This window comes from Cyprinus carpio, chromosome A24 (genome assembly GCF_018340385.1).
Source record: "Cyprinus carpio isolate SPL01 chromosome A24, ASM1834038v1, whole genome shotgun sequence".
NCBI lineage: Eukaryota > Metazoa > Chordata > Actinopteri > Cypriniformes > Cyprinidae > Cyprinus > Cyprinus carpio.
The window spans coordinates 3205251-3223180 of record NC_056595.1 but is presented as its reverse complement, the minus strand read 5'-3'; the positions used below and the strand labels follow the sequence as shown (position 1 = coordinate 3223180).

Below are 17930 nucleotides of genomic sequence, written 5' to 3'. Positions count from 1 at the left end.
CTGTAAGTGTACAGGACCAATAGCTTCCCTATAAAATGTTATGTTATAAAAATGCATATATATATATATATATATATATATATAATAAAGTACAGACCAAAAGTTTGGAAACATTACCATTTTTAATGTTTTTGAAAGAAGTTTTCTTCTGCTCATCAAGCCTGCATTTATTTGATCAAAATACAGAAAAAAATGTAATATTGTGATATATTATTACAATTTAAAATAATTGTTTTTCAATTTATTATACTTTAAATTATCATTTATTTCTGTGATGCAAAGCTGAATTTTAAGGATCATTATCACATGATCCTTTAGAAATCATTCTAATATGATGATTCATTATCAAAGTTGGAAACAGTTCTGCTGCTTAATATTTTTTCAGAACATGTGATACTTTTTTAGGATACTTTGATGAATAAAAAGTAAAAAAAAAAAAAAAAAAAAAGCTATGTTTTTAAAATATAAATATTTTGTAATAACAATATACACTACTGGTCAGTAATTTGGGGTCAGTTATTTTTTTCTTTCTTTATTTTTTTTAAATAAAATCAATACTTTTATTCAGCAAGGATGATTCAAAAGTGATAGTAAAGAAAATATATTATTAGAATATATATTATTAGAATTTTTTTTTTATTTTGAATAAATGCAGTTCTTTTTAACCTTTTATTCATCAAATATATTAGACAGCAGAACTGTTTCCAACACTCATAATAAATCAGAATATTAGAATGATTTCTAAATGATCATGTGATAGACTGGATGTTACATGTGACACTGAAGGCTGGAGTAATGATGCTGAAAGTTCAGCTTTGGATCACAGGAATAAATTATTTTTTTAAAGTATATTCAAATAGAAAACTATTATTTTAAGTTGTAATAATATTTCACAATATTACTGTTTTTTCTGTATTTTTGATAAAATAAATTCAGGCTTGATGAGCAGAAGAAACTTCTTTCAAAAACATTAAAAATAGTAATGTTTCCAAACTTTTGGTCTGTACTGTGTATAAGTCCCATAATCAGTGTATTTGTTTATTGGGACACAATAAATCTGAATGATTTGACTGGTGCATTTCAGTCAGTGTTACAGTGTGTCATTCTCTCAGTCGCTAGCATTAAGGTGGTAGCAGAAGTCTATACACAGTAAACATCTGGAAGGATGTTTCTCCGGGAAAGCTGCTTGTACCTTATATCACATACACGTACATTACATTCAGTTTTGTTAAAATAAAAGGGGAATGTATAAGCACTGTTCATAGTGGTACACTGATATGCCTTTAAATGACACATCAATGTGTAACTGGCAGCCAAAAATATAATTATAACCGTGTTGCTCTTCACTACAGAAATTAACATGTGGTGACTTCTAGCTAAATGTCTAATTAAGCACATCATTATATTTTTGTTTAGGTTGTGTACAAACACATTCTGAACATGTCCGGTTCATATTTCCCCCCAAAGGACAATTAAAGAAATTCCTTTCCCACCCTCATTATGATAATGCAAAATGTGACACTGTTATTTAAAACACACACACACACACACACACTAAAAAAAACTTCACTTTGATTATATATAAAATATGAATATCATTAGATTAACCCTGCTAGTAATGCAGAATATCCAATAAACCTGTCATAACTGGCATATTAATGACTAAATAATTACCTGCTATTTTGTTAAACAGTAACATCTTGCATTTTATTCATTGGTTTTTGAGAACTTCAACATTTGTATCATTTCTCTCTGGTCCAAGTACAATCAACTCGCAATGACATGAAGATCAACAACATTTCAAGTGAAACTAAATGATTTCTCTGAGGAACACAATGTTGTCTTTGTGCATGTGATAATATTCAGGATATTGCCCACTTCACCGTGGAGGTTATAAATGGTATACACATAGTATTACACAAGTACACAAATGAAAACTTCATCTTTAGTATGCATAGATCTAAAATATCATTTCATTTATCATAAAAACATCTGCATATATCAGTATTTAAATCTCCAGAGAAATGTGACAACAAACATTGAAACTAACACAAAGGTTGCCTTCATTAGTAGAATCTTTATGGTAATTGGAAAACCTGAAATGGATTATGGGTATTGTAGTTGTAGGCAGAGCGAGAAAAACACCCCATCATGCCTCCTCAGCCGTGTATATACGGTACATCAATGTGACGATTACTGCGGCGACGGCAGGTATCAACCAGTTTGACCACCAGCTGGAACAAGAGACCAGTGGAAGGTTTGGAACAAAGCACTTGGTTATTAGCTTGAATTATTAACTGGAATCTTGCTATTTCTGTACTACAATGCAAAGTTTCTAGTGAAAATAATGATCAATCATGTCACAAGTCACAACACATCCACATTTCTTGAAAGCATAGTGTTTGGTCATTAATTTGAACTTACCTTGTGGTTTCTTCAACGGTTGTCACAAGTGATTCCTGTAAAACAGACAAACCAAATGCATGTTTAGGTGTTGCCGTCCAATGCAAGTCCAAAATAAAGAACGCACAGAGTTTGCTAAAATGGAAAAAAAAAAAATCTATTTAAAAAATGAATTACGTACTGGTGGTTTGGCAAGCTTGTCCCTGTCATCCTGAGAGAAAGGCAGAGGAGGAGAGGCATGAATACAAATATCACAGGTTTTGTCACACATTGACATTTTATTAACAAAGTTCGAATTAATTAGCATTAGTCCCACCTTGTGTCCCAATGTGCATACTATCCACCCTGTCTGCCCTAAATACTGTAGTATTGAAAATTACTAATTTCACATAGAATTTAGGATGGATAGTATACACATTGGGACGCAGGCTTAGTCTTGCAGAGCACACTCTGACTAAAGCATATAAATCAACTTGACAAAATGATTACTTATCAGGCCTAAGCAAAAATTACAATGTATATATGTGACCCTGGAGCACAAAAGCAGTGTTAAATCGCTGGGGTATATTTGCAGCAATAGCCAAAAATACATTGTATGGGTCAAAATTATTGATTTTTCTTTTATGCCAAAAATCATTAGGATATTAAGCAAAGATCATGTTCCATGAAGATGTTTTCTAATTTTCCTACTGTATATATATCCAAACTTTATTTTTGATTAGTAATATGCATTGCTAAGAACTTCATTTGGACAACTTTAAAGATGATTTTCTCAATATTTTCATTTTTTTGCACCCTTAGGTTCCAGAAACCATACATCAATGGAGAGCTTATTTATTCAGCTTTCAGATGATGTGTAAATCTCAATTTTCAAAAATTGACCCTTAAGACTGGTTTTGTGGTCCAGGGTCACACATGTATTTTATATAGCTATCCATAGTGTGTGTAAATATATTTACACTACTGTTTATTCTATTTTATAATGTTTTCGTGCTAACCAAAGCTGCATTTATTTGATCAAAAATACAGTAAAAACATATTGTGAAATATGATTACAATTTAAAATAACTGTTTTCTGTGTGAATATATGTTAAAGTGTAATTTATTAGCTGAATTTTCAGCTTCATTACTTTGATCATTAATTCAGCATCATTGCTTTTGATTTGGGAAAAAAAAAAAAGAAAAAAAAAGAAATCTTATTATCAATTATTATTATTTAAAAAGTAACTATTTTATTATTCAGTTTGCTACTTCAGTTTTAATTCAGGAATTGAGCTGGAATCTAAAAGCCGTTCTCAGTTCAGTTCTGAAGAGTGCACATCCGGTCTCCATTCCTGTCAAAAACTGTCTGATAGCATCTGCGCCGAATCCAGCAGCATTACAGATCCTCCGATAGGAATAAAAATAGATTCCAGGCTATTGATAGCATCTCAAGCCACTGTAGGTCTGGGAAAACATCTCGGATTTCATGAGATACAACTTTGAATCAACAGGTCGGATGCGGTCCAGGATAAAAATAAAAACTAAAACTATTTGTTGGATCATTCCCAGATATTTCGGGGGAATGGGAAGTGTGTCATGCTTTTTTTATTTGGTTTTATTTTTTAAATCACATACAGTAGGTTCTCAATAGCATCCATTGGTGTGATGTCATGACTCATAACTAAATGGATGATGACTTAAAGACTACTCATGGCTCTTTGTATGCCAGTGCTGCAAATCAACACACAAAACAGACTTTGAAAAGCATGCAAGGTGCAATTTAAAATTACAGCCACTAAGAGCTCTCTAGCTTTTTAGTTTTTTTCTACTTTCAGTAAGAGTAGAAATAGAGTATATTATGAAATTATGTTTGAATGTTTTTCTCAGGAAGCACACAGGAACTTTATCAGCTGTTTTTTTCACTATCTGTGGCTTCTTCAGACTATTGCTCAACAGTAATACTCACTGGATGTAGCTCTCCTATGACAAAAGAACTGGCCATCTCTCGTGCATCGCTCGAGTGTCCCACATCTTCGAAACTCTCTGTGGCATCTCCACCCGCCTGCTCTAGCAGCACCTCCTCTCCGCCCGGGTGCTGTGGACACCAGCAAACACATCAGATCATCCAGTTCAAACCCAGTAATGCTTAATGACCCTTCTGACCTTTAAAAATGTTGCCTAGGAAATTATCAGGTGATAATATCATGCAACTTGTGTGCATTTTTAGATCTAGCGAGAGTATTGTTACTAGATTATGTAGTTCTCTAGACCTAGATAATATGGATAGAGGTGAAATGTCAGGTTTTATTATCCAATCACAGCAAGGTGCACCACAGTGGGTGGTGCAACTACGGCTTCCCTTCATATTGATCTAATCAATCTTAACCAAAAGTAACTATGCATCTAATTTTTAAATTAGTTGTATTCAGGTTTAAACTTGGTTAATGCACTATTGCTAATTTCACACCAAACACATCAGCTGGCAACTGCTGTAATCAAATCTCCTCGGTTCAACTTTGACTTTGTAAATGTATTCATTTATTGCATTATATAATGCACATATATATTTTAGTCCGATTATGCATTACACAATTCCAGTGCAAAGGTGCTGTTTTTTTACACTATGCAGTACATCAACGTAATGCATGCATTACACATTTCCAAAATGACAATAACTTAATGCAAATGTTTAAGCACTAAAACTGATCATCTGAGGCTCTGTTTTAAAACTCACCTCCTCGAGAAACTTCGTGACGTCGTACACTTTATTATGAATGATAATCCATGTGCTTTTAAAAGAGTTCCGTTCCTCCACCTCTGACAGTCGATAGTATTTAACACCAGTTCCGTCTGTTTCGTTGTTTTCCATTGGTTTGTTTAAATGTGTGTTATTTGTTCGTAAGGTTACAGCTCGCTCGCTGATCGATCACCTCACTTACTTCAATACTGGACCAACAATTGCATTTCCCAACTCGCCAGGCAACGCCCATTCCGCTCAAGGCGAGACCTGATTGGATGATGTCAGGCCTGGGTCGCCCAGCGTGTCTGTTTTGATTGGACCGAGGGCTGTCAATCAGTAATAGTTTCGGTGAAGCTCAAGAAGAAACTCGGCAAAAGTTCACTAAAGTTCACAATAGAGCAGTTCTCACGCAATACGGAAGCGTTGCCGTTTATCGCATCATGCTAATCTAGTGGTGCCCGTTAGTCAAGATGAAGTGGGTTGCCCTTAAAGCCATTTTAGCCGCCTGTTGTTGATCTTGTTTAGGTGTTTCTGTCAGATAAGAGTGTGTTCACTGGAAACAGTGGCACGCGAGCCTCACAGCACTGTTGTAATTGGTCTACTTTAACACTGTTGCAAAGGTTGCGCACAGTTTAATTTTGTCTTTGGACCAAAATAGTTACTGGTTACAATAATGATTATTTTGGTCACAGATCAGTGACCGTGTTGGTTCGACCAGTTTAGCCCTCATCATTTTCTTTTCAGAGTGAGTGGAAGTGGGACACAGTCTTTGTTTTTCCTCAGTCTTCCGGAGCTGAGGAATGTATGTTGTGTAAATCTGTTCTTTCCGAACAATTGCGATGAAGGAGAAATTACTTTTTTTTTCCTCCCCTGTTTTTCCTTCCCATGGCAAAAACAGTCTTCCATAGAGTCATGCAGGAAGAAAAAGGCTGAAGAAATATTTTAGTACACTTAATTCTTTGTGTCTCTAAATTGCATTCTTACATACAGTACATAGAAGGCAAATGCTCTTGCTCACAAGATTGTTTTCAATAAAGTGTAACATAATTATATTTAATGATTTGAATTAACGCCCAATTGATTATATATATATATATATATATATATATATATATATATATATATATATATATATATATATATTATCATTTATGATTTCTAATGCTTTTCCTGTAAAAAAAAAAATGTTATTTTCTTCTTTTTCCCTCAGTGTTCGTGATACAGGTATGTATGTATATGCACATGTACAGTATGTGCATCACCTTGCGTGAAGTTCGTGCTGTTGCGTGACTCTTCATCTGAGGGTGTATATGTGTGTGTCAGCACAGCTCGTGCGAAGGCATGTCCCGTGCAAAGCAAAATATCTGAGGCACATTCCACACACTGTGTCATCTGTCCTGAACTAAGGCCAATTAAAGCATTTACCTTCAGTAGTGCCTATGATTTGAATCAGATGCACATTTTACAAATGTTGTGAATGTGCTGTCAGTCTTCAGTGGGTGCACTGCTGAATAATTATGCTGTGTTTATGTAGCTAACTTCCTTGGCTTTTGTACTTGTGTAGCCAAAAGGGAAAAGGCGACATGCCTTTGTAGCGACGCAACTCAACGAAATGCATGAAGTTATATATATATATATATATATATATATATATAATATATATATATATATATATTTGAAAGCCTCCTGCAAAAGAAAAGAAGTCACCAAGAATGCATTTATTTGATAATAAAAGCAGTAAAAACAGTACTATTGTGAAATAGTGCTACAATTTAAAGTAAGTGTTATATATATATGTGTGTGTGTGTGTGTGTGTGTGTGTGTACTTTATGTGTAAATAAATGTGATATTCTGCAGATAATTATGTAAAATATTGTATAGTAATAAATGACTGCAGAATTGCTAAGAATATGGATTTAGAATGACTGAAAATTCTCATGAATAATTGTAATTGTCCAGACCGAAGTAACAATGCAAAACATCAGAACTGTATCTGATTTAGGACCACAGATGCTTGAATCAAAAAGATCAAATTTCAAGTGATTTGTACTATTCAAACAGTTATAAATAAACAGATCTCAGATTTGGGCCACTTTTACCCGCAGTGTTAACATAGCATTTGTGCTTCTCATAATCTCTTTCTTTTTGTCCCAAGTTCATCCCTCCTCAAAGGGTATTTCCTGCAATTCTGCAGACGTGTTTGTCTTATTCTGTGACTGCTAGACTGGCCCCTAAATGGAACAAAGCAGGACAATATCTAATAGCAGGTGAGAAGCACTTACAAACCCCTGAAACATGTCCATGATTGTAGAAGTAAAAAAAAAAAAAATGCATGGTACATAAAATAGAAATTATTACAAACAAAACAATTATTGCTCACTGAATGTGAAGGCAGTCATTCACTAGTGTGTAAGTTAAGGGTAATGTTCACTTTGTGGGTGATTTAGCTGGTGTGTAATCTTTTTCGCTTCACCTTGAGCCTTCTTTCTAGTGCAGACATGAGTAATTCGTGTAGTTTAATAGACTGGATGATCCCTTCATCTTTGCTGAGTTAATAATTTTATTGCCTCAGCTCAAGGTTAGCAAGTGTCAGTTCAGCCCAGTTTAGTGGAAATGAGCACACACACATTGAATTTTGGCATTCATCAATGTTGTCGGAAAGTGTGTATAATGCTTCTAAACAAGAGTCAATTAGCCATTCACTATTGTCTCTTATCCAAGATTGAATGCATATTAGATATTTTATGTATAAGTTAAAGTGAGTGCACGATAAGATCAGACAGTTTGATGGCCTTGTGTTGGAGGCTGTGCCTTGAAAATGTGTGTGGTGCCATCCTTGATCTCAGATAAAGCTGCATTCGTGGCTCTTTTAGAAGTCTTTGGAGTTCTCTATCAAAGGCCAGTGGAGAGAATTCACCATAATTACTGTTCTCCAAGTGAATATGTCAGGGTTTTAAATCACGTCATCACAAATTCTTCTTAACGATCTTACCAGATCGCAACACTCCCCCATCACATAGTTTTTAATGAATTACACAGAAATCTCAATGCATGTTGTTTTATCATCTTAGAGTAACAGTGATTTTTCCTTCTTTCCCAGGAAAGGATTTCCTCAGTGACTCTGGAAAACTCAGTGCAGTTGGTACAGTAGGTGGGAGGCATCTGTATACTTTGGCACGAGATGCTGCCGTTTGTGTTCAAACTGAACCTGTTTTATATTATTATTCCTATGACAGTAATTGCCATATATTGTAAAACAATTGCACTGTGAAATAAATGAAAATTATTTTTTTCCCCCTGGGTATATTATTTTACCTTACTCTACAGTAGGGAAATTGCAATACTTTCGTCCTAATTTCTGCACTTACAAGCAGGGCCTAAAACTAACTTTCACATCTGCCAGTGGCTGGTGACTTGAGAAAACTTACCGGCCATAAATATTTTTTTCCTTGCCATGAAACTGTTTTTGCAAAAAAACGGAGAGTTGCTACTACTACAACAACTAAACATATTTAATAAAAAGAAACCATTTGACATTAGAACCAACCACTGCAATCACGATCACGATACAAACAAAGATACAAAGATAAAACCTGCATGAAACAGAAACAGACAGGCTGAACAAGAACGCAAATTCACTCTCTGACAGAAGGTGGCCCTTATGGATCAGCAGTGATAAAAGGAGAAAAAATGCCATCGAAACTTTTGTGAAGTCAGTTCCCTTCAGAAATGCATTCATTTAAACCCCCACCCCAATATTTATATTTTTTTCTTTTTTTTCTTTAATATGTTTGTCAACGGTCTCCTATGTTTCTACGTGTATTTAGCTTTGATTTGAAAGAAAACAGCGCATCCTTGTGGTGCGGATGATACAGAAGAACATATGCAGCATACGGTGACATGCAGAGACACAGAGGAGACCGTTGACAAATGAATTATTGAATAAAGTCGTTATTTTTTTTTTCTTCGCTTACAAAAAGTGTTCCCGTCACTTAATTTAACCCAGATTTCACGTCTGATGGCAGATGGAGTATTCTGACAACGACTTTCATAACTTTTATGGGCCTTGACACTGTTATTTACTTGGCAGTCTATGGGACAGTCACAAACCTCCCAGTTTTCATCCAAAATATCTTAAATTGTGTTACGAAGACGAACGGCGCTTTTACGGGTTTGGAACGACATGGGGGTAAATGATTAAAATTTTCATTTTGGGGTGGAGTAACCCTTTAATTCGTTTGACGGATACTTGACAAAGCAATGGCATGAAACACAATGTTAAAGAACTTTTATGTTATATGAGAAGTATAAATATATCTTCGGTTTATTATGAAACTGTGTACGGGACAGATTAGACTGTCACATTTTAATCCCCAGTTTTATCATGTTATGCTCCACCCTGAAGCCTAGATGCCTTTCAGAGTACACTCAGTAACTGATGGGTGACACAGACACGTTTTCTCATTCTCACTGACTCATGCTCACATCTGTTCTCTTGTATATTCATTCACAGTGCTTGAGCTGAGTCTCACTGAGACTCAACTGTGTGTCAGTGTGAAAGCCAACACAGTCAGACTTCCTCCAGCTGTGGGAAGAATTCAAACCCCTCCAGCCTGCGTTCACAATCTCCATTCTAGACCTTATGACCTATGAACCAATATACTTCTGTCATGCAATGCATTACACATTTGCCTCAGTTCAAGCCCTTTGCCTTAGTCAGTTATCTACCTTACGTCAGCGTGATTGTGCTGAATGAACAGGAGAAGAAAAAGCTTTTCTCTTCAGTGTTTGTTACTTTAAATGACTAGTTGTGCCCAAGTGGTGTGCTTATTTATAACAACATCTAAGATTATTTAAAGATTTATGTAAACAATTTAGTATGTAACAAATTATTAAATTAAATAATAACAAATAAATAATAAAATTATTTAAATAATATTCATATATGAATAATATGTATATATGCAAAAATAATTTTGAGTAGTCATTCATAATTTATGATTTATACACGAATGTAATGAATATACTAAAATACATGCAATACATCTATAATGTAAGTTAAATATTAACTTAAACTATTTGCATATAAAAATCTGAATAAATCATAGAAAATATTAATCATATGAAAATTTCAGTAATTGATTATATGTTTATTTCATCATGTTAATTACAAATATATTCATTTTTAAATATATATATATACATTTCTACTATCTGCATATACAACTATGATACATAGAACATATATTTGCATAAAATCATTTGGTAAATATTTATTTTATTTTAACAAATAGCTGTTAAAGTGTCACTTTCACTTTCACTTTCACTGAACACATTTTTTTAAATAATAATTAACATAAAATGAGACCAGTTAGTCACAGTGTGAGGTATTAATTCATGCTCGGCTGTCTTCTGCCAGATAAAGGATTTTGATATTCCTGCTCCTGTGGTGAAAAACTTCCTCTGCACTGATGATGCTGTGTACCACACAGTCATACCAAATAACTGGTGCCACATTCTGCCAAGGGGTGTGTTTGAATGCATGTGCAATCAGACTGCTTTATACATTGTTCTTACACTTTCTAGAGCTGTACTGATGGGCATCATGGAGGGAAAAGGTCCTTTTTGTAATATCCTATGTTGGCATTGAATTACTTCTCCTGCATTGTTGTTGTTTGTGTGTGTGTGTGTGAATTGTTGTCTTGCATTGTGTGTGTGTGTGTGTGTGTGTGTGAGAGAGAGAGAGAGAGAGAGAGAGAGAGAGCAGAAAGGCCAAATCATTAGCATCAGTCACAGGATTCCACAGGAAAGCCCATTCCAATCTTATATGGAGTTTCAAAAGCACTGGAACAATATGGTAAACACTACCACCTGAAGAAAATAATAGCGCACAGCTGTCCTCAATAAGCCTCATGATTTGTTTCACGCCTATAGCACATAGCACAGAGTGGTGTTTTAAAGGACCCAGAAAAAATGAAAATTTGCTCAAAATTTACTCACCCTCAGGGCTTCCAAGATGTAGATGAGTTTGTTTCTTCATCAGAACAGATTAAATATAGCTTTGCATCAGTGTCTCAGCAATGGATCCGCTGCAGTGAATGGGTGCCGTCAGAATGAGAGTCCAAACAGCTGATAAAAACATCACAATAATCCACAAGTAATCCACACCACTCCAGTCCATCAGTTAACATCTTGTGAAGTGAAAAGATGCATGTTTGTCATAAATCCATCTAGATATTTCCTATTAAATGTTTTAACTATAAACCATCTCCTCATGCCATAAATACGAGTTCATTATCCATAATAACATTTCCTTCAGTGAAAAGTCCATTCCATGTTGTCCTTTCACGTCAACATATTTGTTTAGAACTGTTTGCTTATAAACAGTGCTTGATTTGAGCATATTTCTCTCCTAATTCAGACAGGAAGACTTCTCCTTTCTCTGGAGAAGCAATATTATGAATAGAAGACTAGTATTTTGGCCAGAATCAACGGTTTGATGTTAAAACACACACAGTTTTTCACTGGAGTGGTGTGGATTATTATTGTGATGTTCTTATCAGCTGTTTGGACTCTCATTCTGACGGCACCCATTCACTGCAGAGCATCCACTGGTGAGCAAGTGATGTAATGCAAAATTTCTTCAAATATTATGAAGAAACAAACACATCTACATCTTGGATGGCCTGAGGGTTATACATTTTCACCAAATTGTCATTTTTGGGTGAACTGTTCCTTTAAAATTTTATAAGCAATAGCGATCTATGCTTGCCTTAGCAATCAGCCCTATTAATTGTGTAATGGTGGTGTTGAGTGACATATTCTCTGGTTAACCACCAAATTAATCAGAATTAATCTCCAACAAATTCAGAAAAGTTTTTCACTGCATTATTAAATTAGAGCAAACAATTTACAGATCATTAGAAAGTTTCAGGATTTTTTATTTATTCACAGGACTCTGGAAGTGTTGCTCTCTCTTGCCAGTCTGTTAATTTGTGGTATATACTGTATGTGTACGTATAATACTGTTTGTGTGTGTGTGTGTGTGTGTGTGTGTGTGTGTGTGTGTGTGTGTGTTGTGTGTGTGTGTGTGTGTGTGTGTGTGTGTGTGTGTGTGTGTGTGTGTGTGTGTTCAGCACTCAGATCCACTTCTGTTTGGTTTAGAGGTCACGATGTAACCTTTGATCACAAACAGACTCAATCATGGGGCTTGGCTTTATCAAACAGAATTTGTATGTATGTGCAGACATGCACGATTGCCCATTTATATTATATATTCACCATCTGTTCAAACCCAAATCACATCCAAATATTTTGTCTGAAAGTGATTGCATGCTTACAAATACACACTAACACAGACAAACACAAGATAATCTGCCCATTAAAATAACTTAATGGCCTGGTTTCACAGACAGGGCTTAGACTAAGCCAGGGTTAAGCCACAGTTCAATTAAGATCAATCTGCAAGTTTCTTTCAGTTTAAAAAGATCAGACTTACATTTTAGTCTGGGACTAGGTTTAAGCTTTGTCTGTGAAACCAGAGGTCACTAAACTGTATTAATGTCCCTGCCTCTCTGGAACTGTCTTGTCTTGCTCTTCTGTCTGTCTCTTTAACTATCACTATCTCTCGGTTTAGTATAGATATTATCAGCTGCCCTCAGTAAGTGAAGAGGAAGTCATCTACTGCAGTGTGTACTTTAAACCAATAGGTGACAAGCTGTTCACGTGTCCTTTAGAAATGTTTCTAGTTTACGGTCAGCTCACTGTCAATAATATTGATTTCAGCTATGTTTGGCACGGTATTTGCTCTCAATAAAATAGCATTAACTTCTCAAAAGCACCAATTTATGATATTTTTATGCTTGTGCTTATTATTTTTTTATCATCAATCTGAAGGCATTGTTGGTTGTAATATAAATTGTTACAAATTGAATGTGAAAAGTAGTACAGCAGTCTATCTTGATTGACATTCATGCAACATGATAATGACACCTAGTGGACATGAGCCAGATAGGTCCAGTAGTTGAGATGGCTTGAACTCTTGAGAATTTAGCTGTGTTCAGACATCACATATTGTGCTGTATACACTGAACAATGCCATCATGTGAAACAGTTTGCATTATGCAACATTTCAAACATTAGTATGACACATTGTTGCCGCGTGACCTTATTACATTGCATTAATTTCATTGGTGATGTACAGTTATCTTCTCAGTGGTTACATGGTTATTTTAAATACATAAAGAAAATCTGCTTACAGTACTATACACAATATACATGCTCTATACTGAAGAAATAGACAACGTAGGAGACTTCATCTGTGTTTCATCCCAGTGCATTGAGCCCCGGAATTCTGGGAATTCACCCTATTCCCAAACATGTTTCTCATTATTAATATTACGTAACCCTCATTTTCACATCATGTGCTAGATCTCTGACATAAGGAATCAGAACTGCAATTACATCACACATTGCAAGGACAAATTAAAGATTATAAACACACCATACATTTTTTTATCATGCTGCGTTTGGATCTTATTTAATTATAACCGCATTGTTCTTTGTTTGTTTGTTTTTTTCTATGTTGGCAGTCAGAGATAAATATCCTTGACCTCCTGCTCGGATATCCATTGTGCTGTATCCGCACTCAGCCAGTACAGTGCTTTCCCAAAGTGGACCTGCAGGGGGTGCTGGGGACCTTCATATCAGATCTGCAGGCCGGACTGGAGAGTGCTACTACAGCAATGAACTGAGAAGACCAGACACTCAGGTACTGCACACACACACACACGCACGCACGCACGCACACACACACACTCACACACACACACGTCTATAAACACAAACATGCCATCACTTCGCTTACTCTCCTGCTTATAGCAATAAAGTAGCAATCAATTGAATTTGACATCAAGTACTGCACTCTGCTGTTTAGTATTACTTCTGACATTGCCCGGTTTGTTTTGGCTATGCTCATCAGTGGCACAGATGCAGCTGGATGTGTAGCTTTATGGATGTTCCAAAGCCACTGAGATGCATGTGTTATCCAGATTTTACATTCATGTTGTGAAATAAGTGGATTATGCAGACAGTAGAATTACTATTATTTTTTTAATAATATAATAAAGCCTTGTTCATTTTAAACTGCATGTCCACAGCCACATTTCTTGAGTTAATTTATTACATAGATTTACATCTTCTAATTATTTTGTACAGCAAACCTTCTTAACTATTATGCATGCAGCTTTGATGGCCTGATTTAATATATTTGTCACACCACAGTTATTTAGGAAAGTAAAAAAAAAAAAAAAATTAAATACGGTGATTAAATTAAAAGAAATGGTGATCGGTTACAGACAGTTATGTACATTCCCTTTTACAATCTATGTTGGAGCAATTCCATATTTTATAAATGAAAATGAATTATTTAAATGTATTAAAATTTTAAGTAGATTACTACTTTTAGACAAAAAATATAAAAAAAAACAATGATTTCATATCTTGTCTTGGCCTGTTACAGACAGATAACAAGCACGTTCTCTTTTACTCCGATATAAATCTAAAATGTTGATGCTGATTGAAGTCTTGGACACGTAATTCATCAACTGCCCACATAAATGTTCAAAAGAGACAGCATTTCAAAACACTTCACTGCACATCCAGTGCTTATAAATGAATACAGCTTCCAACAAAACCAGAACCATCCACTTCAATGTGTAAGTATTTAGTCAAAGACATGGCCTTGAGGGTGGTGCACAATCTCTGACAGGATGCACAGTGGTGTATCAGTGACCCAGATCAAGCTTATGTCATTTCCTCATCACATTCCCCCTCTTCTTCATAGTTTCCTTTCTATACTCTCATTGTCTATAAAAAATGCAAAAGATCAAATTTATATGCAAATAAACAGGTCAAAAACTCATCTATTGGTCTTTGGCACACAAGTTTTTTTGAGGACACATCCTCAGCTTAATCTATAATATCATTGCATAGATTATAGTAGCAAGCACTTTATATTTTCTTTTTCTTAAAGATAATATTTAAAAAGTGGCATTTCATAAACTGCAAACGTTCAAGAATAAAGACCCCTTGTTTAGCAGATGAAATACAAAATTTCTTAAAATATAATAGCTTGCCTAAACTCACAGTGAGCATGGAGGGAATGACATCACACACATATGGGAAGTGTTTATATGGACAGTGAGCAAAGTGGTGTGGTCTGCCTGCTAAAACAATCCTTGAGTTTGCTGGATAATTGACGCTTAACATTTATTACACAGAATACAAGTAAGAGTTTCCAATACCTGATACTACATTAGATCATTTCTTCCTTTTAGTTGTTGTTGGCGCATGGAGGAGAGTCTAACAGTCGGCCAGATGGTTTAAGGTTTAATTTATACTGGCCGGAGCTGGGGGTTGATGTTATTAAACTTTGACAAATGCTGCGAAACGTGATTTGAAACACTATATGTGCTGTTTGTTAGTACAGATGGAAAGCTGGCGTAGAGGACACTTTCATTAATCTCACAGACTGTAATGATTGATAATGGCAACATTAGGCAGCAATGATTAACTGACTGGTTAATTTATGTTGGATGTACAAAAGCATACTAGTGCCAGCATCATTATCAACATACATGTTCAGCACAAATAATTGTTTAACTAAGAGGAACCTTACAGATTTCGTTATGGAGAAATGATTTTTCCACGTCTCTGAGAAAGCTCACAGATGTGGAGGCAGAGTCAGTCTGCCCTAATATAACAGGATGTTTTTGGGTCATTTAAGTGTTGCAATGCATGTTTGCAACAATACAATATATCAACAAAACAAAAAAATAAAAAAAAATAATTTAAATATAAATGGAGTAGTTGTTGTAGAATATTTATTTTAGGCAAAGGAAAACATGATTTAAAAATAATCCTATAATAATAATTTAAATTAATAATAATTAAAAATAATGTACACAGTCACAATTTTACAGTTGATTTATTACATAAAATAAATATACTATTTTATAGTTAAAATGATGTGAAATATTGATAAATTATACCACATATTATATATTTCATGTCAATTTTGGCTCAAGATATCATGTCTGTATTGTTACCCAATATAGGTTTATGAATTGATTAATATTATTTTAGAGTAGTGATAATGAAAATGTAAGTATAATGGTAAATTTAAATTCTGTGAATCTATAAAAGTTTTTTTTTTTTTTTAGACATTGGTGGTTTGTATACCCACAGAATCAACCATATGTGTGCACTTACACAGGAAATATTTCCCTTTTCACAAACTCCTCTTTCCTTACATTTTTAGGGCTTTGTGCCGCTGCCTGCAAACGTGACAACAGAAAACAGCAGCACAGCTGTTCTGAACCTGCTTCCCAGCAGCTGCCCACGCGACGCAGTGCAACACCGCTCCAGTCAGTGTGACTCAACTGGAAAACAGACTGAAAAGAAAAAGAGATCCAGTTTGGATTTGTCTCTTGACCACAAAGGCTGGACGTCCTCCAACTTGGCAACTCAGCCCTCTTCCTCTCCCACTAATGTTCATTTTACTCACATCCAGTCACAGTCTGCTCTTCCGAGACCAAAGCTTGTGCCAGTCTTCAGAAACAAATCACACACCCGCCATGTGAACGTGACTGAGATGCTTGCAGGGAAACAGCAGCAGGGGCCGGAAGGGCAGAAGCTGACAGCAGTTATAAGGCCTCTGTCATCGTCTTATAAACCCAATGCTCCACACCACCATCCTCTTCTAACCAGTTCTCAAGCCATGCAAACAAACAGCAATCTGTCCTGTACCAAAAACCTGTTGGATTTCTGAGAGCCCTATGAAATCCATTTTATTTTTTCCCCAATTTCATTTTATTTATTTATTTATTTATTTGTTTGTTTATTTATTTATTTTTCTGGACTGTATTTATTGGTTAAATAAAATTTTAGTAATCAAAGAAATTATTAAACGTATACCATTTCACAATTACAGCTTATTAAAAGTTTAACAAAAATTACATTTTTAGGGCCCAATAAAACATGTTTTATCTTTTCTCAAATTCTATTATATTTTCCCAAATTCAATTGTCTAATTAAATAATAATAAAAAAAAAACATTAATAATCAAAACAAACTTCAAAACAATATAAACTTCATAACTAAAATTATTATAAAAATGGGGCCCTATTAAATATTTTATTTTAAATTAATTATGCGTTTAAATTTTTCTGGATGTTTTATTATCAAAAAGTTTTAGAATCAATTTACTATCAGAAATGGTGGTAATCAAATGAAGGCATAAAATATTGCATTTTAAAAGATTAAGGGTCAGATTTACTAACAGTTTGTGCCAGTGCAATCCCTATTTTGTGGTTTTAAAAACGACTGTCAGGATTTACTAAAGACATGCAGTGAGAAATAGGCATGTAATTTTTGCAGCTGACCTTATTGTTTATGCATTTGTAGGAGTGTCCATTTCAGATGCAAGATGTATGGGAGGAGAGTATTTAAATGAATCACACAACATGATTTGCTAAGGTTTGCGGTAGACAATTTACTGGTATTTGCACCATTATTTTATGGAATTGCGCTCTGGCAATAGTTGAGTAAAGTAGCCTTGTTCAGTATATCTGGCCCTAAATTGTTAATAAAATAAAAATTATGCAATTCTTTTTACTTTTTAGCAAACAAAGCGCTGCACAACAAAAAATTGCATTTAAAAAAAAAAAAAACATGGAAAAAAAATTGGTTATTCCTTAAAAAATAAAAAAAAAATAAAAAAAAATACAAAATTAAAAAAAAATTA

At 34.7% G+C, this 17930-nt stretch overlaps 2 protein-coding genes across 2 annotated transcripts; one reads left to right on the top strand and one right to left on the bottom strand.

Moving 5' to 3' along the window:
- Window positions 1-1680: 1680 nt before the first annotated feature.
- Window positions 1681-5349, bottom strand: LOC109049123 (cytochrome b5-like). Its single transcript, XM_019066816.2, has 5 exons — window positions 5120-5349; window positions 4352-4480; window positions 2585-2614; window positions 2425-2459; window positions 1681-2234 (listed from the first exon to the last, which is right to left on the bottom strand). The coding sequence occupies exons 1-5, from the start codon at window positions 5252-5254 to the stop codon at window positions 2150-2152; spliced, it is 414 nt and encodes a 137-aa protein (XP_018922361.1). The 5' UTR covers window positions 5255-5349; the 3' UTR covers window positions 1681-2149.
- Window positions 5350-7096: 1747 nt separating this feature from the next.
- Window positions 7097-13988, top strand: LOC122135442 (uncharacterized protein C18orf63-like). Its single transcript, XM_042714886.1, has 9 exons — window positions 7097-7114; window positions 7281-7392; window positions 8226-8267; window positions 9639-9712; window positions 10497-10499; window positions 10545-10653; window positions 10888-10982; window positions 12762-12850; window positions 13749-13988. Exons 1-9 carry the CDS (start codon window positions 7097-7099, stop codon window positions 13876-13878), a joined length of 672 nt encoding a protein of 223 aa, XP_042570820.1. The 3' UTR covers window positions 13879-13988.
- The last annotated feature ends 3942 nt before the right edge of the window (window positions 13989-17930 follow it).